Genomic DNA, 24,146 nt, shown 5'->3' with positions numbered 1-24,146 from the left:
TCCCACATCCACTCCCTGGTTTAAATCTGCTCTGTGCACATGCAGAATCCCTCCTGACCTGCCAGGGACCAGGTGCCAAACTCACACATTCCTTCCCAGACTTCAAATCCCTGCAAGCACTTCTGGCTCCCAGGGATCAGTGAATCCCTCTGGAGAGCAATTCTGAAGGCTCCTGCCACGAGCTCCTCTGCTTGGAGTTAGTTAAGAAATAATCTCTGGCACCAGCCTGGAATGCAGTGTTTCATTTTTACATGGAATATTTGTACTTCACATTTGGATCCCACTGTCAGAATGATGGAGGAAGTTTAATCAGCCAAAGCAACCCTTGATGTATTAATGAATGAGATCGTTAAACACTGTACTTTAGCAAAGATGAGCAGTTATTAAATGTGGTCATTGCACCTAAGGGGTCGATTTAGCTGCTTTAGTGAAACCATTTGCTCTGCAGTTCAAGAAAAAAGATGTACTTTTGCAAAATGACACCGTGCCTAGTGCTTTGTGTTGATCAGATTTGTCTAATGAATACATTAAATAAGTGAATCTTTTAGGAGTCATCTTCAGAGCCACAGTGTAAACACCATCAAAGAAAGTAAATAAGTTTAGACACCGGCTCTGGCCTTAATCTTCCCTCCCTGCTTTTCTGTCCCAAACTGCATCACCTCAGCACCACCACCAAACATCACAAAAAAGGTGGAAACTCTCCTACCATCTGAAAATCCAGACTCCTCATTGTGTGTCTAACTATCTAATTATATTCAACACCCCTGGCAAGTGCAAAATTAAAACACATTTAATGCACTAAATGCATTATGGGGGGTTATTAATTATCTAAAGACCTTATCTCAATTTTAACTTATGTGTGTTCACTAACAGCACTAACAGAACATTAGATGTGTTCACTAACAGCACATATAAAATCATGATTTATGCATCCACTACTATCTTTGAATTCCCCTTTCTGGTAGTATCAGAAAAATTTTGAACTCATTAATACATTTATCAGGTTTTTTTGGTTACCCATTAGAATTCTTTTCACTGCTTTTTACTTCATAAGTACTTCATTTTAGGAAACTCTACAGAAATGAATAACACATGAAAAAGTGTATATAGATTTTTAATCACTCTTAGACGACAGCCTTAATGACTAAAGTCTTGATTAATTCCTTGTGGTGATTTAAGTAGTTGACAGAGAAGATACTTTCCTCATTTCTATCTATGGCTCTCATGACAGGATCCTCTCTTTTCCTTTTCCTTATGGGCATGACTAGCAAACCAAGAGTGTGCCAAGAAATAAATTAATAACAATAATAGTAACAACAACAACAACAATAACAATAACATCAATATTAACAACAACAAAACAATACCAATACCAATAACAATTATTATTATTATTATCATTATTATTATTATCATCATCATTATTATTATTATTATTATTATTATTATTGTTGTTGTTGTTGTTGTTGTTGTTGTTACTATTATTATTATTTAGGAGGTTTGAGAAGCCCTTCTAGCTGCTAAATTTTTAATGCATTTCCAGAAGATCTGAAGACCAGGATCTGGCAGAACCTACAATTTTGAGAAGGAAAGTCCTGTTCTCACTCACTCACTTAATTCCACTTCCTACTGAGCTTTCAAAAGATATTCCATAAACACTGGGACTAATCAAGCTTGCTTTTCTGCGGATTTGTATCTCATGCTTGAGGAGAGATCCCAGTTGGAAGAATTCTTGTGTTGGCAGAAGGTTTTGCCTGTTTAGATTCTCTGGTATTACACCTAATATTCTTATCTATCACCTCTTAATATGAAGTTTGCAGAGCTCAGTTCCACTGGAGGTGTTTTCCCCTCTTCCAGTTAGTCTAAAATTAGCAATAATTTGTGGAGAGAAGCACTGACAGCCCCAAGTCCAGAGCATTTGGCTCTGTCTCATTTCTAGGTTCTCACCAAGGGGCTCATGGCAGAGAGAGCTGAGATTGCCCTGAGATGATCTCACCCAGATTCTCCAAATCTTTATTATCTCACTTTCTCTCAGCTGCTGCTTCCATGTCCTGTGTGATGCTGTGGAAACTGGCCATCCTCTTCCTCTGATATTTAACACAGGGAGAATCCAGCCTTGCTGGCCAGGTGTTTTTAGGGCTCCTCATCCTCCTCATCACCACTTGGTTGCTTTTATAAAGCACGAAATAATTGGAACTGTGAAGATTTGCCATGAAGTACCCACAAAATTGAAGAAACCAGTTCTTGTTTTCCTTTTGCCATTTAGCACCCCTGGCAAAATGGCAGTGCAGCTTAGATACGAAAAATAACTAATAATTAAAAATAATATATTTGTAGGACAAATATAAGAAATCTATTTAACAGACATTAAACAGGAATATATGATGATGATAAAAAATTGCAGATCTATGGGATTCGACAGAAGATATTGAGGAAAACATATCTGAAGGTGTAAAGATGATGAATTTAGGTTTGTGTATGGAATCTGCAGAAATTTCTGTGTTCACTAATAGTTCAAATGAAGCAATGAGCAGTTGGCTGTGTTTGTTCATTCTCTTTAGGAATGTCTTGACTTTAGATTGTACTTCTAGTCTTCTCCATGTGCTGTAAAATGATGTGGATGCCCATTTAGTTCAGAAACACAATGGCCTGCACTGTTTTAAAACTTTTTAAATGAATACAAGGATTGCCTAAATAAGGAAAAGGAATTATGTGGGTAACAGCCATATTTCACCTAATTTTCCTTTCCCATTCACTTTCTGCTCTCATACCAAAATGCACAGTATGCACAAAAATAAGATTTTCCTAGAACACATCTCCCAGCATTTAGGATGGCAACATTTAAGTTTAAAGCACACTGCTGAGAAACCCTCAAACAATGGGGATTAGAAATAAGAGGAGTTAAAACACCACTCCTCCCTTTATTTGGAGATAAACCACTTAGATTATTAAGAAAAATATAATGTTTCAGTTATATAGCACCTATGAACAAAAAGATGAGGAGGGATGAGAAACAGGCAGCAGGAAAACAAGTCTGACTTGAAATGTGTACAGGTCAGGTTGGATGCAGAGGAGGAGAGATCACAGGGACTCTGGTGGCTCTTTGAGCTCTGACCTCTGTGGGATGAGGCAGCTGCAGCAGTTCAGCACCAGGGAAAGAGGTCAGGGGAGGGTTCTGGCAGAGAATTCAGGTCAGACATGGTATTGTATTTCCCTCTTTTCCTCTGAGTGAGAGATGTTATCTCAGATGCACATCCAAAACTGATTAAAACGTTATCATTTAAAGTGACAGCAAGAGAGAGGAGAGGATTTAAGGAGGCTCTGCAGAGCATTACACGGGCAGAAGGATGAGCAAGGGGGGAACATGATGTAGCCTTCAAAACCTCCTAAAAAATTGAGGATCCAGGATTGCTCTCCAAGCCCTTGGGTATAAGAGAGTGGAAAGCTCCTCTCTATCATGCCCATGGGGTTTTTACACCTCATCAGGAGGTGAAATTAGAGCAGGAAGCGTATGAGGGGGAAATAGAGGTGAAAATGGAGGTGTGGGGATGAGGGAAAGGCTTCCCAAAACTCCTCCACTGGACAAGAGGGGAAAACTGATTAATGCCTGAAAAGGCAGCAAGAGGCAGATGTGTCCTGGGAACAGAGGTCAGGGCAGGAATTACCCACAGACAGCAGGAGACAGGGAAAGTGCAGTTCAGGCAAAGCCAGGAGAACTCAGGGCATGGCAGGGCTTGTCCCCAGCAGGGGGACAGGGCAGAAATCCCTACAAAGAGCAGAAATCCCTACAAAGAGCAGAAATCCCTACACTTATGGGTCTCAGCCTGGCAAGGACAGACAGTGGTAGCAGAGAACCTGCTCTCAGATGGTAAAACCGTCCTGGGAGTAAGAAATTCCTGTAGGAACCCACACAGGGTTGCTGCAGATTCATTCCCATCACTTCCAGAGCTGAATTACAGAAAAGGAGGAAAAATCCCAGCTGGTTTTAGGTGCAGCATTTCTGAGCAGGGCAGACACCGGCAGAAATGTGAGGTTTTCAACCTTGCCTTCTCCAGCAAAAGAGGAGGTGAGGAAAAGCTCTCATTAGAGTGAGGAATAGGGTTAAAATCTAGCAGAAAAGCTTAGAAAGGAATAATTAAATGCATGTAGTTAATTAAATCATTTCATTTAAGAATTGCTAAATAAATGAGGAAATTAATAGACATCTGTACTGAATAATCTTAAGCAAGATTAAAATCAGTGAAATTTTTAAAAATAATGAAATATTTATATCAAAGCTAGTTGAAAAGTAATGGATCTGTTTACCACTGACTTCTGGGAATACTAGCATTAAAAAAAGTAAGCATATTGAAAAATTAGGGAATAATTCCTTAAGGATAGCATTAAAACACTGGGAACATTTGACTTAAAAGAGTTCTTCAGAATCTAGGGTGGGAAAAAACCTTGGGAAATATTGCAAAAGCCCCATTAAGATTTTAAGGTTTATCTTGGCAAACTTATAGGAGGGAATATAAAATGTAGCAATGTGCAGTAGGCAGAAATTACTGAGGTTCCTTGTAGGATTATTCTTTCTCTGAGAAGCCCAGTGGCTTGGTAGCAAGAAGGAGATGGTGGAGAGGGAAGGGTCTGACTGAGTTTTTAAAAATAAAAATTTGAAACACTTTGAAAAATTCCTAGAAAGAGGAGGAGGCAATGTGCTTTTGTTGAAGTTATGCACAGTAAGTTTGAAAATACATCACAAGGAATAATCTCTAGATAATTTGGTTAAGGTGTGACTAGAAAGGTTTTTTCCGCAGAAAATATTTTCTTACTGAATGTGTATACACATTTATTTCAAGGCAACATGTTGTGAGTCATCATGAGTACATGAATCCTGCTAATTGCATAATAAACACAAACCAGGAAAAGAACAAGGTAAGAGCAGAGAGTTCTTTCCCCATGAAGTCAACATCAATGTTTTGCTTTTTTTGCTGACATAATGTAGGAGAGAGTGGTCTAAACAAAAAATGGGTATAATCAGACTAAAACAATAGCAGAAAATAATTTTATATCGTTTCAAAGGCTTTATCCCGATGATAAAATTTCCCAGGAAATCACTCCTGCAGCTCCCCTACCCACCCCAAACACTCCAGGGTTTTTCATTAGTTCCAAGACTTTTAGAAAGGAAAACCTACAGTATTTTCTGTGCCTCATTGCTCTCTGTGCTCTCTGTCACAGAGTGAGGGATTACCATATTCCCCTCTATCATTGTCACCACTTTTAATGAAGGGATGGGACTATTTTCAGGCCAGGAACAATTTATTGCTCAGATAAACATCAGGCTCAGAGACTGTGACATTTTAAAGGAGCAAGCAGTTGGCTCAAGAGTAGTCACATTTCTTTTTGTTACAAGGCAATATAGAGCTTTCTAACCCAATAGACGATTGCCACAGGGTTTATTTTGTTTTTCTAACCTATCACCTTTACCTCTACTGCACTGTGGATACATTTGCCCAATTGGCTTCTGTCTCACATGCACACATTGGCTTCTAGTATAACTTCTAAACTCTCAGCTTATTCTATACAACCACATCCCTACATTATAAACCCTTCACCATCTTATCAGTACAGTTTCTCACTTACTTAAGGCATCTCACTTACTTAAGGCATATTCTTACTTACAACTATAGAAACATAATTTTATGGTTTTTCTGCTTAAATCTGTGTATTGATTTTTTACAGCAATCCACGCTTCTCCCAAGGCTGCAGATCAGACCCTTCCTTGTCTGTGGAAGTTTTTGTATTTCTGATTCCCATACCCCTCTGTTTCACACTTCCCATCTGTGGAAACCCAGGGCACAAGGAATATTTCTCTGTCTGCTCTGGGGTGTTCTGACCCCCACGGCAGCTCTGACTCTGACCCTCATTCATGGAGAAAGTTTCCCAGACTTCATGATAAACTAGAACCCCCAAAAGTGTGAAATAGATTATAGAGAGTAGTGTAGGTGTATCACTTGGTTGAGGTTTGGGATTTTTAGTGTGTTGTGGATGGAAGCAAGATGGAGGGCACAGGGTGTTGTCCTGGGTTTCTTCTTCATGCTGCTTCTTCCTTCTTCTCCATGGGTTTGGGTGGCATTTTGTAATTGGGCAGAAAAGTCCCCATTGCAGCTCTTTGGGATCAGTTATTGGGTTAAAAGGGAAAATAATCCAGGTGTCAGTTCTTCATTGGATAGTTTAGTCTTAAAAGCCCTTGTACCAAGAGATTGTTGCCATTTTGTGCCTTCTGATGAAAAGCTGCTGAACTCACAGTAGTGAGATTGTTTTACTGATAAGAAATAATAAACACCTGAGTGTGAACATGAAACACCATCTCAAGTGCCTTCAATCCAGACCCAGAGAAACCCACAAGTGGTACCCCCCACACCCATCAAACAGATCCCACCACACAATATCGATGAATCCCGCTTAATTAGCGCCTTTCAAAGCAATTACACCTCCTCACCTCTGACAATTAATTGGCTTTGGTGCTCCACGGCTGCTGCATCGTTCCTGGCTATGCAGGTGTAGTTCCCGTTGTGCATCAGGGACAGGTTGGAGATCCTCAGGGAGCTGGTGAAGTCGATGTTGTCGATGGTGACACCCAGGCTGGCGGGGATGGGCCGCCCGTCCTTCTGCCACGTGATGGTGATGGGCAGGTCCCCCGAGACCACCACGCAGGGGATGAACACCCTCTGCCCGATGGAGAAGCGAGGGAACTCGAAAGGCTGGATGAAAGGTGGGACTGGAAGGAGAGAGGGAAAGAGAGAGCTGTTGAAGCCATGGTCTTGTTTATGGAAATAACACAACGGGGCAGGTGTGCAGGGTGGGATTGATGGGTTTTAGCTTTTCTGTTTTTCATATATTTTATATTTTCAATCTTTTAATTTATAATTTTAAATATTTAACATATTTTAATATAAAATATTCTAATATTTAATATATTTTTAATCCTGAAATTCTTTAGTGTATAGCTCTAAACTCCATATACAGTGTTAGTTGCTGCTTTCCCGGTTTGGTCAGACAACACAATTCCTCTCCAAGCCTGGCGATCAAGGACATCTCACTGTCTCAGGCCCTGAGAAATATTCTAATATTTCATATATTTTTAATCCTGAAATTCTTTACGGTATAGCTCTAAATTCCATATACAGTCCTAGCTACTGCTTTCCCAGTTTGGTCAGACACAACAATTCCTGTCTGGTTCTAGGGATCAAGGACACCTCACTGTCTCAAGCCCTGCGAAATGTAAAAAAAGTGAGTTGGGGGGAGCAAACTTGGGGTAAATGGCTTTATTACCTGAAGATGTAATTGAAAAATTAACCTACAATATGCAAATGGACCAAAATTATAATAGTGGGAAAAACGTGACCCATCATCCATTTTGGGATGGATGGGGAATTAATCTATCCTAAATATACCTGAAGTCTCTTCAATAAATATAATCACTTTTTGTTTCCTAATTTTGTCTGGCCTCTGTTTCTAGGCAGTCCCAACAAGGCATCAGGATGTGCAGAATCTACACCTCTGATAGCCACAAAACATTGTTTAGCAGGAAAAATCCCATTTTTGCAAATACCTTCTCATTTCTTGGCCATCTAGTGCATAAGCAGAGATGACAAGCAGGGGAAGTCCTGGCTTGTAGAGACACCTGCCCTCCCTGGCAGACCCTTAAAAAAGAATCAGGCAGCTTTTCCAGAAGTCACAGCACTGCCAGCTCTTCCAGAAGTCACAGCATTGCCAGTTTGAGCCTCTCCAGTGCTGCCAGCAGGGACATTGCCAGGAAGAGCTCAGCAGATTTCAATGTCTGGTCCAAGGGCCTTGCTTAAAGGTCATGGAATAGACCTGGAAGAGGCTCCAGCTTTGCTTCTGGGGTGTGATGACAGGGAATGTGAGCTTCCTTAACTGCCTCTAGCAGTTAAGGACTTGTTTCTTAATGTTTCAAGTCACAATTCTCACCAAGATTGCAGGAAGGGGAAGTACTTGTAGGATGGCAAATTAAGGTAAAACTGATTTCTAATCAAAGGGATGGTACAAGGCATGAATGTTCAAGTTGGCATTTAATTCCTGTTAAGCATACTTGGACTGAAGAATATTTTTTCTTTTTCTTTTTTTAAACCACATTATTCTCTGGCTGAACCAAAAAACATTAAAAAAATTACCATATTTTCTACCAAAGTAAAGAACTCTACTTCTTAAAATAATTTTGTTTTAGGGTGTTTTTTGGGGCTGCCATGTTTTCTTTGGGTTGTGGTTGGAACATTTACTAAACAATTGCTAAATTGAGAGGCAAATACTTGTCCAGATGAAGGAATCAAAATCTTCTGCCCTTCTCATGGGAGCATTGAAACAACCAGGGCATTCATCTCAGACAGGTTTTTATCCATCACTCCTGAAAGGGCTGCACAACCAACTTTGCCAGCAGTACTCAAATCCTGATTTATCAAAAGAGAAGGTTCCTAGAGGTTATGCACCTCAGATATAGAAGTGCATTCTCCTATTGCCTGGGAGATCACTTATACCTAACCAGTACTACATTTGAACAGGAAAGATGGAAGGATACCCAGAGCAGAACATTTATAGTGATTGATATGTTTGAACTCCAGGAGAAAATGGAGTTGGTGGCTTTATCTAATTGTATTTCTTTTGTCCTTTTCCCCTTCAGAAATAGTAAGGTTGTGGTTTCCTCAGAGTTGAAGCAGAAAAAAAAAATCTCTCAAGTGGTTGCAGTGTGTGCCCATGGCCTTCCCCAGCAGCATTTTTCCTCCTTTTATCAGTGTCCTATTTCTGGGATGCAGGGACAAGTTGGTGGCCACTGAGTAGCTCCAGGCATTTCCTTTGATCCAAATGTTGGGTCTTCCATTAGGAGTAAGAAAGTTCATCAAACATGGCAAGAAAGTCAAGGGAGGGGATTCAGTCCCTGAGCCCCCACAGGTGATTCTCCACCTGCAGAGCTGCCCCAGCCCTGGGCCCAGTCCAGGGAGGAGCTGGAGCTGCTGCAGAGAGCCCAGAGGAGGCTCCAGGATGGGCAGAGGGATGGAGCAGCTCTGCTGGCAGGAAAGGCTGGCACAGCTGGCATTGCTCACCTGCACAGGAGAAGCTTTGGGCTGAGCTCAGGGTGGCCTTGCAGGGCCTGGAAGAGCTGACAAGAAGGATGGAAACAGAATTTTCACAAGGGCTTGGAGTGACAGGACAAGGGGGAATGGCTTCAATCTAACTGAGAGTACTAGTAGATGGGATCTTGGGAATGAGAAATTGTTCCTCGGAAGGGTGGGCAGGGGCTGGGATGGAATTCCCAGAGCAGCTGTGGCTGCCCCTGGATCCCTGGCAGTGCCCAAGACGAGGTCAGGCACTGGGAGCCATTCCCTGTGTGCTGTCCCTGCATCCCCTGGCCATTGTCTCTCTCCAGCTTTCCTGGGGCTCCTCCAGGCCCTGCAAGGCCACCCTGAGCTCAGCCAAAGCTTCTCCTGTGCAGGTGAGCAATGCCAGCTGTGCCAGCCTGAGAGGACAGAGGGACAGAGGGACAGAGGGACTTGGAGCAGCCTGGGACAGTGGAAGGTGTCCCTGCCATGGCAGGGGTGGCTCTGGATGAGCTTTGAGGTCCCTTCCAGCCCAAACCATTCTGTGATTTATAATTCCATGACTCCAGGCCCCCCAGAGGACTAAGGCCTTGTTCAAAGCCATGTTCAAATGGTTGTGCAGATTCTCCTCACAGTGCAGGAGGTTGACAAATACAAGTTTGGTATTAACTCCACATTTTCCAGCCCAGCCACAGTGCCATTTGATGAGGGGAAGTTATGACCATGCTCAGGTGTCACAGAGAGGTGACATCAGGGACAGGACAACACAATTCATCCTTCCAGGCCTTCACTGGCTTTTCCCAAGAGTGCCTCACTGTCTGGGTTTGGAAAAATGCCACTGCCATCCCTTTTTCTCACTTGTCCTGGCTGCCATCTCTCTAATTGCTAAAACCTGTCCTTTGGCATTCTGAAAACCTGGTAGATCAGGCATAGAAAAAAAAAAAAGAAACTTGGTACAAATTATTGTGTTTATTTGAACTTTGAGCACTGGAAAGTACCTCCTTGTTCACTTGGGGACTTTTGCTGTCACAAAGTGAGGCAAAATACCTGCAGCCTCCTGGAATTACCTCAGCCCAGCTAGCTCAATCACATGAGATATCTCAGATTCTTTGTACATCAGCAGAAAAAATTTCCCTTAGCATTTATTGACAAGCAGTTCATAATATGAATGGGAATGAGAAATTAACTGGGTGTGTCTTTCAAAAGGTTTTGCCATAAATTTTCCCCTTGATAAGTACAAATACCTGCTAAATGCCAAGTCCTCCTCTTACTGTGGTGCCCAGCACATTTTTGCCCAAACCCTTCTCTTCACCTCAGACATCATTACTGAAAAATGCACTAAAATTCACAACAGGGTGGCAAATTCCTTCTGTATTTTCTGCTGAGAGTGCAACAAATTTCAGCCAATCTTTCAAAGAAAAGATGATATCAAAAGTCAGACAAAATATTGCCCAAGGATAATAATGTGCATCTTCACTCTCCATCTCCCTGATGAAGAAAACGGAGAAAGATCATTAGGTGACATTGAAATGTTTTTCAGAAAATATTGATTTGCAGGGCTGCCTTTACCAGCTCTAAAATACAAGTAGAAGCCTGCAGAGCATTTCAGAAATTGGCTGAAATATTTTTAGGCAGCACATTATCCTTCTATTCAGGTTTTTAAGATACAGAGGAAACCAACATTTCTGCTTCATAAAATATAATGTATATTCAACCTGCAGCAGCTTGCAGTCCTTATGAGAAGCTTATTTTAAAAGTCAGTATGTAATTTAAAAATCAGCACTTAGAAGAAAGTAAATAGTCTTGCAAAAACTTTGAAGTATTGAGGAGTATTTTTCAGCTATGGTATTCACCAGTTTAAATTGGTAAAGTAAGTTTTTGATGAGCTATCATAGGAGATAAACTTTCTTTCTGCTCGTTGATGAAGGAAATGACCATCAAAAAAAATCACTTATGAAAAATTTATGATAATATCCAGCAAATAATTTCTGAAATATAAAATTTTCTGTCTCTATCAATATCTGCGGTGAAAAAAAAAGATATATCCTTGATAGAAGAAAATATCATGATTATTATGACTATGATTAAGAAAATAATATCATTAACCAGCTTGAGGAGGCCTTTTTGCACACTAAAGCTGTACCATTGCCAAACAGCACTAAAAAAATAAGGGTATATAGTACTTTGAGAGACAAAATTTACAGCAGAACAGATGTATTTAAAATCTGTTTAAAATACTTCAATGTGTGTTTATATATTTTACTTCCCTATACATACCTTTAGTTTGCACATTTCAGAGCTTACATTTGATTTTTTGATGAAATTATGCTATTTTATGCATAAGTTCTTCCATCTTAACCAGAGAGAGAATAGTTTTTGTGCTTGTGTACATGGAAGGGATATTTTTCTCTACCCACAATGGGCAGAAGACTGGAAATCTCTGCTTCATGCCACCAAGTGCTGTGTCCTGGGAATGCTTTATTGATGAGAGCTTGAATTAAGTGTCTATTTAAGAAGAGGAGCATGGGCCAGCCTCATTAGTGCTAATACAGGATAATTTAAATTATGTTTTTGTGCCCTAGCAAGGTCTTCTGTACCTCTGGGGGACTGCTGGAAAGGAGGGCAAGGAAGGCTTCCACGCTGCTCTCCATTAGCAGAGGAACATCCCTAATTTCTTGCCCTCTGTTCCATGGGAGTTTTGCTGGGAGGAGCTGCTGAGATGATTCACTGAGACAGAGCATCCTGCAGATCTCCTGTTTCCTGCAGCAGCCAGCTGAACATGGTGTTCTGCACAGCAAAACCAGAATCATCCCCTGCTTTATCATTATAAACAGCTCTCTGATGGCTTTTCTTGCAACAGCACTGTTGCAGGGGCTGTGTCTGCAATAGGAAATACTTTTGGCAATGAATATTTATGGCTGATGCAAAATCACAGCCACCAGGCTATGCAGTCCCTTAGGGCAGCTGTGTGACCCCAGATTTCATGCACTGGGAGTGAGAACACCAAAATTATTTTGTCTCTGCACAGACCCTACCATGCGCTAGCAATTTTTAGGTTTTCACAGCTATCCAGTCCCCACTGCCCTTTCCTGCCATCCAAAAACTCACAGGCTCCCTGATGCTGTAGTGTCAGCTTCTCCAAAAGATGAGACCATTTAAAATGTTGTGTGGGAATTGAAATCATGTCTCATCCATCCTATGCAGTCTCTTAGGGCAGCTGTGTGAGCCCAGGTCTTGTGCGCTGGGAGTGAAAAGGCCAAAATTATTTTGTCTCTGCACAAACCCTAGCCATGGGCTAGAAATTTTTAGGTTTTCACAGTCCCCACTCCCCTTTTCTGCCATCCAAGACTCAGAGGCTCCCTGATGCTGCAGTGGGAGCTTCTCCAAAAGGAGAGAGCATTTGAAATGTTGTGTAGAAACCAAAAGTGCTTTTAAGTCATGTCTCATCCATCTGTGGAACCCTCTCCTTTCAGCCTCCTTTGTGAGGAGAAAAGCCCTTATCATCCTGAAGCACCCTGCAAAGCTGGGGTGGTGGGGAGCTCACTTCCCTGCCCAAGGGGATGAATTTGCTATTTATTTGTAAGAAGGAAAACCTTGATGTGAAGATAAGACAGCAGCTGCAGGAATATTTTCATGCAACAAGCTGATATCCTCATTGGTAAAATGTTTCCTAATTAAAGGCCTCACTTTTGGAACCTGCTCCAGAGATATTGCTCTGGTTCAGCCCCTACCTGATTTAAAGTGATTTTTGTCCTCAGGTATCATTGTGAAAAGTCCAACTAAATCACCGGAGCCAAAAGATAATTGACAAAATAAACACAGAAAAAGAGCAAGAAAACACCTTAGAATCTTAAGTAAACAAATCTGCACTGTAAGACAGGGGAGAGGGCCAGTTTTTGATAAACATAGTATACAAAGCATCTTGAACTCTCTAACTGGGGCACTTATTGAAGTATTAAGGCTCATTTCAAATTGTTTGCATAATTCACAAATAAATGCATCCACACAGACATAAATTATGTTTGAAAGATAGAAGATATAAGACTGTGCAGAAATCCAGGGAGTTTTGCTTTAGATTTAAGTGAAAAGTTTTAGATTTGTGCATACTAATTCCTAGTCATGAATACTGGGATAGTGGTGAAACAAATTTAACAGACATTTTTGGGTGACCATTTCTGCAGTGTCAGGGGTGAAGTCATTACAGGAGTTACATTAGAAGTGTACTGGTGCAAAGTAAGACACATCTAGATGATACTTGTGAGACTTTAAAAAATTTAAATCAGTTATTTTAGTGCAAAGCTAACCTTAAGCTGCTGTATGCTGAATGGCAAAAACAATTTACATAGACCCATCAAGAATATCAGCCTGTTCCAGTCTTCAGGAATTTCTACAGGTCAGACACACTTGAGACATCCCCATCAAAGTGCAAATTCTCTTAAATCAGGCTCTGCCACTGCTTGTCCCCCAAAACTACTCCCCATGCCCATGATGTGACCTGAGAAGAATTCCTAAGTGCATTTTCCAGGATGTTTTGCACAATGGCGCATTCTCATCACTCTGACCACAGGGCCCTGCTGTGATTCCTGTACATGACAGCTTCAGTCACTTTGAGAGGTCTGAGCATTTCTTCCCAAGGAAGTTGTGACAAGTTTGAGGGCATCCAAAACCATATAGCATGGGAGAGTGGAAAAAAGGCAGAAAGTGATATAATGAAAGAAATATCTGAACGACATCAAGGCCAGAAGTTTTTTTTCTGATTCAATCTATTGGCAAAGTCAGTCAGTCGGACAGATAAGATCTGAGATTTGTGCATGAAAATAAGATCTGAGATTTGTGCATGAAGATCTGATTTGTGCATGAAGCTCAACTCCCACTTGCCATAATCCACAATTCCAGGCTGAAGCATGCACAGATTAGCAGATTGATTGAAGAACCCTGCAAAGATTTCCAATGATGTTTTTTCCTCTCTTGTGCCTGCATATTTTTCACTATCTAAACCAACCCTCCCTGAACTGATTTGCAATGCAAATTCACCAACAGAATTTCAGATATTAGAAAGAGCTAGACACTTCCCAGGAAAGATGAGGAGGATCTATTCAAAGAGTTGCAAACATGAAGCTATTTGGAAGTAGCCCCTGTTTGGTTTGCTTGTATTCTAACATGAAACAACGCTGGTACAATTCCTTTCTGTGGTTCACAACAGGTGAGGTGCTCACTTTACATACAAGAACCTTTCTAAATCAATGAAATTTATAAGCTCAACAAGATCAGAAACAGTCCTTTTGAACACCACACTTCTTATTTTAATGATGCTGTACCCTTCCCTCTCAGGGGCTTCTTTTTCAATTAATTCCTGTTGGAGAAGTGTGAATAGCAGCAGGCTGTTTACATGAGAATGTGTCCCGTGAGACTGATGACAAGAAAATCATCACTTACTACTGATGGCTTTTACTGGAGCTGGGAAAACTATTACTATAAATTGCATAATAAAAAAATGGAGATAATAACTCACTCCTGTTCTTAAAAGCTCTGAGATCTACTAAAATGCTGTAAAAGAGATGCTGCTATTATTATTTTAATATCTTTCAAATTTAATGTTGTTTTTTTGGCTTTTTTTCAATGGAAATATGAAAATTAGAGATAGGGTGGGTAATATAACTTCTTTCTTTGTTTGCCAACACTTCCCATGATAAGACTATTTTCATTTGCTTGAAGTTTGACTTTTGTTTGGGTAGGAGTTTGCCAGGCCAGGTGTCTGCCTCAGGCTGAATCATTTCAGCTGGAAGGTTTAATCTACAATTCTTTGGCCATTTCCAAGAAGAAGGTGGGAGAGTGGGAAAACTGAGACATGGTAAATATCAATTTACCATAAAACCAGAAAAAACCCCCAAAACTAAGGTATTGTGAGAACCTGAGAAGTCCCACCTGCCTCATGGATTTAGCAGTGGATTTCAAATTCAGGTGATGGCACCAGCCTCAGATGTTTTTACTGTACCTATAAAAGACACCACAATGGTGCCCAAGTTTTGCATTCTGAGCCAAACCAAGTCAATAAATAAACAAAACCCCCACATGATCACATGTGGAGAGAACATTTTGCAGTGACCGAGTCCAAGCAGCCCTGAGCACATCCCAGCACTGCCTTTCAGTGTCTGGGTCAGTCAGGTGAGATTTTAGAAATCAGGGCAGATTTGTCTCTCCAGTGCTTGAACCTGAAGGATGGCAGAGAGGACTGGAGCTGGAAGATGGGAAAAAGGTTGGGGTGTCCAAAGGGAAAGGGTCATTTTGAGTCTTGAGAACAAGGCAGAGTGGAAATGAGAGCTGAGATGATAAACACTTTGAGTTCAGATGGATTTTGGAACCCAGAGGAGAAGAGCCAGGACTTGGAAAAGGAGGAGCTGGAGAAAACTGAGGAGGACAGGTCATTGTGAGAAGGAGTGAACAGAAAGTCTGCATCTTCTACAGAATATCCTTTTCCTTAGGATCTCTGATTCCAGCAGTTCTCTGTCTTTGGCAAATGTGTACAAACTCCTCTGGCAAACCACAACAGCTGGGCTGAACACAGAGCAAAAAACTGGGGCTGCTAAGAATAATTCTGTTCTTGGCAAAGAGTGTGCCAGTATCCTTAGCAAGGCTAATCTCAGTTATTTCTGATGATGGCAGTAACTGCTGTTCCCACTTTGCAGGAGGCAGGGAAAAGGGGGTTCAGTTTACTTAACAAAAAAAAGCTAAAAATAAAATTACACCTAACATAGGCCAAAGCAACATGTGCTGAAAAGGTTTATTGCAGTTGCAAAGGTGAGTGGTCAGCAGGTATGGAATACAGAAATTAAATATGTAAGTACAGTTGTGGTCTCCCTCCGTTACTTGTGCATTACAGGGTGGGTAGTTTGCATGGCTTTCTGTCAGAAATAAGAACTGGCCAAATCATTTGTCCAAATACAAAAAAAAAAAAAAAAAAAAAAAAAAAGTTGGCTTGATTTCCAAAAAGCCCTGTTGGAACTCAGGCACAGTTCCATGGGAGTTAAATCTGCCAAGCAGAAACCTGCACGTTCTCCTGGCAGCTCATGCACTCAGCCAGCTCAGGGCAGTGCTGCCTCCCAAATCCAGATTTTGGGAGAGATAAGGGGAAGGCAAGAGCTGAGGGGAGAGAGCAGGGCAGGAATGACAGGACAGGACAGGAATGACATGTGGCTATGCAGATGAGGGCAGCAGTTATTCCTAAAAAATTGGACAACAGATTTCACGTGGTGTCTCATTGATTGTTCTGATCAGCAGGGCAAAGAAGCAGAGGATCTAAGGTCAAATAGCACAGAAGTGCCCAGCTCCCAAGCTTTTGGCTTTCCCAGAGCCTGCCAGGTGGGAGGATGCACAGCAAGGCTTTGAAAGCCCTCTCAGATTTTCTGCCAGCCAGGAGTTCATTTAAAATTATTGTCAAGAAATGTTCTCCTATCTATTCTTCTATCTGTGACCTTATCATGATTTCTGAAGGATGATTTCACTTTCATTTGGATGTTTGCAAATGTCAAAATACTCTGCAGAGTGGGCAGCACTCTTGTGTTTGATAGCACACTCATGGTGTTGCATGTTTTTATTTAAATACTCCTTTAAGCAAGTCTTCATCCAAGCCCAGAACCAGGATGCTTCACATGCTGGAGGATTTGGAAAGCGGAAAGTCAATGTGGCAGAGGGCTGCGAACTCTAAAAACCATTTGTTTGGCTAATGCAGATAAATGCTGCCCCGTAGAGCCAAATTCTGCATTTACCTTTGCCACAGATCTGTCAGATAAAGCTAATTAAATTACTTAAATCTGTCTTTCCCGAGGGGTTGCTAAGCTGGGTGACGTAACTGCTCTGAAGGAGGAAACAGAACTCTCAGGAGCAACTTCATTTCAATGGGAGCAGGGCTTTGAACATATAAATGCTTCATAAAGGCAGGTGAACTGGAAAAATTAAGCTGTAAGCTTCTGAAATTGAATATACAAAAAAAAGTGTGGATATTTCTGAGTTTAGTTTATTGCCATTTTTTCTGGTGACCCAGGTGGCTTTTGAAAATGAACACATTGTTTCTGAAACATTCTGATACCACAGAAATGATAAACTCATGAGGGAATTTATAATTATGTCCTCAAAACAGAACATGGAGGGGAAAAAAACCCCCTAAGTAACAGCTCATTCAGTGTCCTCTATACTGAGTCACCCTTCGGGCGAATGGTTTCAGGTCACCCACAAAGCTTGTAGCAGAACTGAGAGCAAAGCAAAGGACTTGTATTGAAGATGAACAATAATTCTCCCTCTGTTTTCTCTGGAAAAAAATATTTATACTGATGGTAGGAGAAGCTGAACTGTAAATAAGGATATTTGAGCATTGATTTTAACTCCCCTTATAATGTTGTATTTCAGAGTACTTTTAACCTCCAGTATGCAAGCTGGACCATATTTTGTATTTTTTTGGTATCAAATAGAAGTGCTTAAAAATTCAACCCATTAGGTCTGGAATCTATAAAATGAAAAGGCAACACACACACACACACATTAATAATATTTTAAAGCACCAGGCCACTTTTGACTCCCCACTAGAATGTTAGATAAAATCTGCTGTGGCACTGCTGACCTCAAGCTACAGCAGCAGAACATTGAGAACTGTTCAGGTCTGACCTAAAAACCTCACCTGTGACATTTTGGGCTTTCTAGATGGAGCCAGGCTATTAACCTTATTTTCAAATTACAATGTCTTTTCAAGGCTTGGAGCAACCTGGTCTAGTGGGAGGTAGAACCCCATCAAGGAAGTAAAATCATTGGCAAAAGTTACAGCTCAATCCAAATTGCTGGAGCTGGAAATCTGCTTTCTGGGGGAGGAATTGTCAAGTTGGAAACTGTAACCTGATGGAAGAAAAAGCAATATTTCACCTGAGATACCAGTTGGTGTTCTCAGTGACTGGTTTTGTTTCTATTTCAATGCCTGTGACTGCTGGATTTGTTTTATCTGGCTACATAAATTTTGACAGTCATTTGAAAAATGGTATCATTTAAGAGGCAGCTTTTCCCCACCAGAATTTCCATGGTGGCCTCAGTGCAGTAGCAACACAGTGATTGATTTGTCATTCAGTTCCTAAACCCTATCAGCAGATCTGTTATATCATTGTAATGTCAAGCAAAGCACAACACACATGAAAACAAAAGATGATGTTGGCTTTTCATGCCACAGCTTGTGACCAGTGCCCCTGATGGTCTCAGGTGTGGGAGATGTCATGCCTTTCAGAGTCCAAATTGCTCATGGTTTAAAGATAATCCCCTAAACCCTTGGAAAAAAAATAGCAATTGCATCACTCCAGAGTGCTAAAGCCAAAACTAACAGAGCAGAAGGAAGTTGAGATCAGATGTCTGTAACAAAGTCATTTTACCTTACTGCTCTCTGCATTTTATCTGAGAATGGATACAAGATTCAACCTCTCTTCCTTCCTCTCCTGTGGCTCCAAAAAAACCCCCAAAAAACAATCCAGGAAAAGCTTCTAATAACTTCAGGAATAGTGAAATTATACTCCAATTCTTCCTACAGGCTCACATGAAGTGCAGTATTTAGTGGCCCCATTGCTCAAAACTAGGAGCTACTGCAATCAGGTTTTCTGTCTTTTGTGTCCTCATGAATAGGTCTGAACATTGCCAATGTCAGAACAGTCAGGACACAATGGTAAAAAATTCCTATTCTCAATCTCTTTCTGAAGTCTTTCAGGGCCGTCTGAACATCCTTGTTTTGGACTATTTGACTAGATTTGAAGCATCCTATTAGAATTTCAAGTCACATTTATTTACAGTGTTATCTTTCTAAGCATGAAGAGCACTCAGATAATCACTTAATAAGAGGAAAGCAAGGTTAATGCTTTTAGTTCCTGTCTCTGCTTAGTGACAAAAGTACAGACATTAAAATTCTCATCTCATGTTTTAAAAGCCAGAAAGTCACTGGCTAATGAAAATGGGAACTTTGTTGTCCAGTAGAGAAACAGTCACCAGTGAAATGTGTGTGACAAACCATTAATTTCCTGATTTAGCTGTAGTGAAAAGTGCTCATAGCAAACTTGAGCTGCAAGGCCCCCACTCAGAGGTAACAACATCAGCAAGGACCAGCTGAGCCAAGGAGGGTAAAAGTCAGGAGAGAACAAGACACAATGACTGATTAGCTCTGTGTCATCATTAAAAATAAACACAAACCTGGATTAACCTCCTCAAACAGCTCGTTATCCGCATGCCAGGACAATCCTATGTGCACAATTCCACCAACAACCCAGCAATTAGCCAGGCTCTGCTTTTCCCAGCTCTCAGAACCCAGGACATTCCTCTGGCTGCCCTGGAGGACTCGAGACGCTGGCAAGGGGCTCAGAGACCTTGGCATGGAGTCAAAAACATCTGTGCCTTTGATTTTAGCCCATGGAAACAATTACCAACTTTGTGTGAAGAGTTACAAGCCAGAAGAGTTTGAGTAGAATGATAGTGAAAAAGTAGAATTTTGGGGATTTAGAATGGGGCAAGATGGAGGAATCTGGGTGTGTCCTGTCTTTCTTCTTCTTCTTCTTGTCTTCCATCTTCTGCTGTGATGGTGACACTTCTGGATTGGTTTAGAATAGAGACCGACTGTCTAACATAGGTGATAGGTACTGGGAAATTATTTAATTGTATACATAGTTCTTAGTATAAAAAACTAATACCGCCCCAAGGGTGGTCAGTGTGCCTCAACCCAACCTGCTGACCTTGGCATCTCCAAAAAAGAAGGTATTAGATAAGAGAAAATAAATAACCTTGAAAACCAGAGTTGAGGAATCTCGACTTCTTCTTCAGTCGCGGGGCTGGGAGAAAAGACTCTTTAATACCTCGGGAGCCATTTCAGCAACATGAAACCCAAGACCGAGCTGTGCTCACCTTTCACTGTCACGTGCACGCTCTGGCTGGTGGACAGCTGGGGCTGGACCAGGACGTTGCAGGTGTACTCGCCCTCGTCCACCTCCTTCTGCACGTCCGAGAGCTTCAGCGTGCCGTTGTTCTCGAACGCCACTTGGCGATGGTTGAAGGGCAGCAGGTTGGAGTTCTTGTACCACTTGATGGAGTAGTAGGGGTACCCGATGACCCTGCAGTGGATGTAGGTGTCCCTCCCCGCAATGGCCGTGATGTTCTTCATGGGGCGGATGCTCGCTGGCCCTGTCAAGGCAAGGAAAGGAGCTCTTGAGGACAATTTAAAGGCACGTTTGCTCGAGGGAATGGGTGAAATTATTTCTATATATATACAGATGTTAATGGACGTGGCTCGCGCCGTGCTTCTTAGCATTTGACAGATTTTTACTTTTAAGAGCTACTTAAGCAGTTTTCCTAATCTTTGTATGCTCTACTTTTTCCTTACCCTGCAGCATCCATGCTAATTATGTGGGGGTATATATTTGTGTTATCCAGCACTTGCCTGATAAAATCTTTGCTGTGTTACAAATTAAAAGGCTGAGTGTGATTTAATTAATGTGAAATACTAACACTGATATGGAGCTAGACTCCTGTTACACATAAGAACACTGAAACAATTAGCTTTTTTATTTGCTATGTATATAAAGTATATATATACCCATGAAGATGGGTATTATGCCATGTAGAGCCAGAAATTCAAGGTAAAGTTCTGCACACATGAATAATTACAATGGATGTTGGACAGGTAAAGGAAGAAAGGAGAAGGAAAACAAAACATGCACAGCAGGACTAAAGCAAAGAGACTGTGAACTAGTAGAGATGAGCAGAGGAAAAATAGACTAAAGGACACAAGCCAAAGGGTTCTTCCAACATTTAACCATACCATACACTTTCTAGATGGGGCTGGAGAGGCAGGGTGGGAAAAGAGAGCAGGGGGGGAGAAAAGAAGAGGACAAAACCATTAAGTCGGTTTTTGGCATTCCAAAATCTCATCACATGCAACAATCTTCTTCTCCACTACAATGAGTTATGTGTGTTTTTTTTGAGGAGCTGATTTGACAAGCACCTCTTACGTTTATTCGAGCCTGGTACAGGACGACTCCCGCAGAGTTGTTGGCAGTGCAGCGATAAACGCCCCCGTCCCGGACCTGGGTGTTGGAGATGTTCAGGTAACTGACCACGTTGCCCTCAGAGGTGATGATCTGGCTGATCCTGTGGCTGCCGTCCTTCACGATGGGGTCCTCGTCCAGTGTCCAGGTGATGGTGGGCAGGGGAGTCCCCTTCACGTTGCACATCAGGGACACTGGCTCTCCTGGGCTCACCACTTTCTCGCTGAAGGCAGAGATGATTTTGGGAGTTCCGTCTACAGAGGGAGAGAAAAGCAGCAAAAGAGTGCTTACGTGGTGTAAAGCTTGTCTTCTCTACCCTGGAGTGTGAAATTTGTGGGGTGCCCCATGGCAGGAAGGAATGAATCTGGCTCCGTGTTCTTAGAAGGCTAATTTATTATTTTATGATACTATATTATGTTAAAGAATACTATACTAAACTATACTAAAGAATAGAAAAAAGGATACAGACAGAAGGCTAAAAGATACTAATGAAAACTCGTGACTCTCTCTTCAGAGCCTTGACACAGCCTGGCCCCAGATGGCCATTAAGTCAAAACAATTCACCAATGAAATAATCACCTGTTGGTAAACAATCTCCAAACACATTCCAAATCAGCAAAACACAGGAGAAGCAAATCAGATAATTATTGGTTTCATTTTTCTCTGAGGCTTCTCAGCTTCCCAGGAGAAAATCCTGGGCAAAGAGATTTTTCCAGAAAATACGACAGTAACATTTCACCCTTTTTTGTATAATTAAAATAAAAAAAGACTGCATTTGTAATTCTTCTGCTGGGCCCTTGCAGAAGAGAGAACAAACACATCTCAAGAGGTTTATCCGTTGCCAATCAAAACTTCAGTCAAGTGCTGAGGTGGAATGGTCAAGGAGATTCTTTACCTGTAGAACTTCTATCATATCACTAAAACAAGGCTTACAATATAGAAAATGCAAAAAACCGTGCAAAGAATTGTTCATTGTTTCAAGTCCAAACAGCTGAGTTTCAGGAGAAGGAAATCAGATAATTGTTGTTTTCATTTTTCTCTGAGGCTTCCCAGGAGAAAATCCTGGGCAAAAAAGATTTTTCCAGAAAATATGACTGTGACACTGGAGTGTATCCCATGAGCCAAGATCTTTCTTAGAAGCAACACAAGCAATGATTTTCCAGGATGTAACCCTAATTATTGAGAGAGGGAAATAATTTCTGCCTGTAGAGGACTTAAATGACCCTTTGCTTATGGCAAGTTTCTTTTATATCTTCTGAGAAACCTGGTAGTGACTCTGCTGTAGGAAAAACACTTGAATAGGATCAGGCATCTCTACAAACTCCTGTGTTCCTGCAGACAAGTTTTAAAACCATATGGAGTTCATTATAAAAGACATACAGCCAAACCTCAACACATTTGGAGAGTCTCCTGGTAGATTTTAGCTCCTTGGGAAGTTAAGGATGAATCCTGCTGCCAAGAGCCAGGCACAACTTGCATAGGTTGGTTTCACACAGCAGTTTAGTCCTGACATGCGATGCCCCATTTAGGAAAGTGTTAAATTAAGCTTTTCTGAATGGAGATTGCCTGTAACAGCAATGATGCCAATTTCTTTCAGTGGTCATTTTGTGCTACAGAGAAATATTTCTCTGAATGAGAGCATTCAAACACTTTATCTTGTGAACTGTCTCCCAAAATACTCAGCCTGTAACAGGGAAATGAATAAAGAAAATGGGTGGGCACAGAAACTTTGTAAGCAGGGAGCAGGGTTAAATACCCACCTCTCCAGAGAGTTCAGTGGGGTAACATTTAGGAGTGCTGACACCCTGGTATTAGTTAGGAAGTCCTTTCTGTAGCCATGCAATGTGTGTTTGTTTTCCTTTGAAAATGTTACTTTAAAAACAGGGCTGCAAAATTCCCTTGCTTGCCACATGGTAAAAAGATAAGCACTGGCATTCTCAGAATGTTGAAAGGCCTCAGCATCTCTGGAAGAGCATTTGATTTTATCTGATTTCATTTTATTTTCCTCTTCCCCCACTCTCTTTCATTTCTGTCCCATTGGTTACGTGACAGAGTTTCTAATTTATTTATTTATTTTCATTCCTGACTCTCTCCCTTTCCTTTGGATACTGTCACCCCTCAGAAAACAGAATAGCAGAGACACAAAAAAAAAAAGCTTTTTATCCTGAAAGGGAGCTGACACAGGACCAATAAATCTGTGAGCGTGCACACTATGTACCTCTGCCACCCCTCCTCCTCTTTTTTCCCCCTTTTTTTAATTCAAGTGACAGGCTTTTTTTTGAGATGAAAGCAGACATTATTTTCCCAGTGAGACCTGAGTGTCTTTGAAATCTTCCCTGCTGTTGCTCTCTGATAACCTGCACTCTCCAGACACCATGATAGATTATCAATATGCTCTTTAGGCTTTCCTAGTCACGGGAGATGGTTGCCGAGGTAACTCGGTCCAGGCAGGTAATCTCTTCTTCTTCTACAGAGACTCTAAAAATAGTGTCCATGCCATGCCTGCACCACAGCCTCATTAGAGAGATGCCTCTGTGCAAATTGATGACTTTCCTCACTTATCATGCAGGACATGGTATCAGTTATTTAAGATGATCTCCAAGCCCTCAGCCAATACACCCAACCAGAAAAGCAATGTTGGAATTTTTAACAGAGATCTGCTTGGGAAGGATTTTCTTTTTTTTTTCCAAATTGATTTTTCCATTCTCTTATGAGTAGGGCACAATAAACCCCATGGACATTTCATAATTACCTTCTTTTTTGTAAACTCCACTGGTGCCAAAATGATTTTTACTTTTATCTATTCTTAATATATATTAATAACTCTTGAATTAGAGTGGACCATTATTGTGTACTTACACAGTTCCTAGCTAACTCCAGTACTTTCCCTACCTTGATAGACAGAAAGACAAAACAAAGGCCTTCCCAAAGGCCTCAATCCCATCTTGCTTTTTCCTTGGAGCCAAGGATGAGCTACCCTCCCAAGACACTTCCTCAT

The 24,146-nt window shown here is 41.3% G+C and overlaps 1 protein-coding gene across 4 annotated transcripts in view; it reads right to left on the bottom strand.

Moving 5' to 3' along the window:
* Positions 1-24,146, bottom strand: part of DSCAM (DS cell adhesion molecule) — a 467,981-nt gene that overhangs the window by 161,767 nt on the left and 282,068 nt on the right. For all 4 annotated transcript variants that reach the window (XM_054290027.1, XM_054290028.1, XM_054290029.1 and 1 more), the window contains exons 7-9: positions 21,106-21,402; positions 20,010-20,285; positions 6,482-6,760 (exon numbers count right to left, since the gene is read on the bottom strand). In XM_054290027.1, coding sequence (XP_054146002.1) covers positions 6,482-6,760; positions 20,010-20,285; positions 21,106-21,402 — 852 coding nt within the window. The remainder of the gene's footprint in view (positions 1-6,481; positions 6,761-20,009; positions 20,286-21,105; positions 21,403-24,146) is intronic.

The sequence above is a fragment of the Melozone crissalis genome, unplaced genomic scaffold (genome assembly GCF_028551555.1).
Source record: "Melozone crissalis strain CALT ecotype California unplaced genomic scaffold, PUWL_Pcris_2 ptg000075l_1, whole genome shotgun sequence".
Lineage (NCBI taxonomy): Eukaryota > Metazoa > Chordata > Aves > Passeriformes > Passerellidae > Melozone > Melozone crissalis.
The sequence above is the reverse complement of the archived record's forward strand: the minus strand, read 5'-3'. Positions and strand labels throughout refer to the sequence as shown.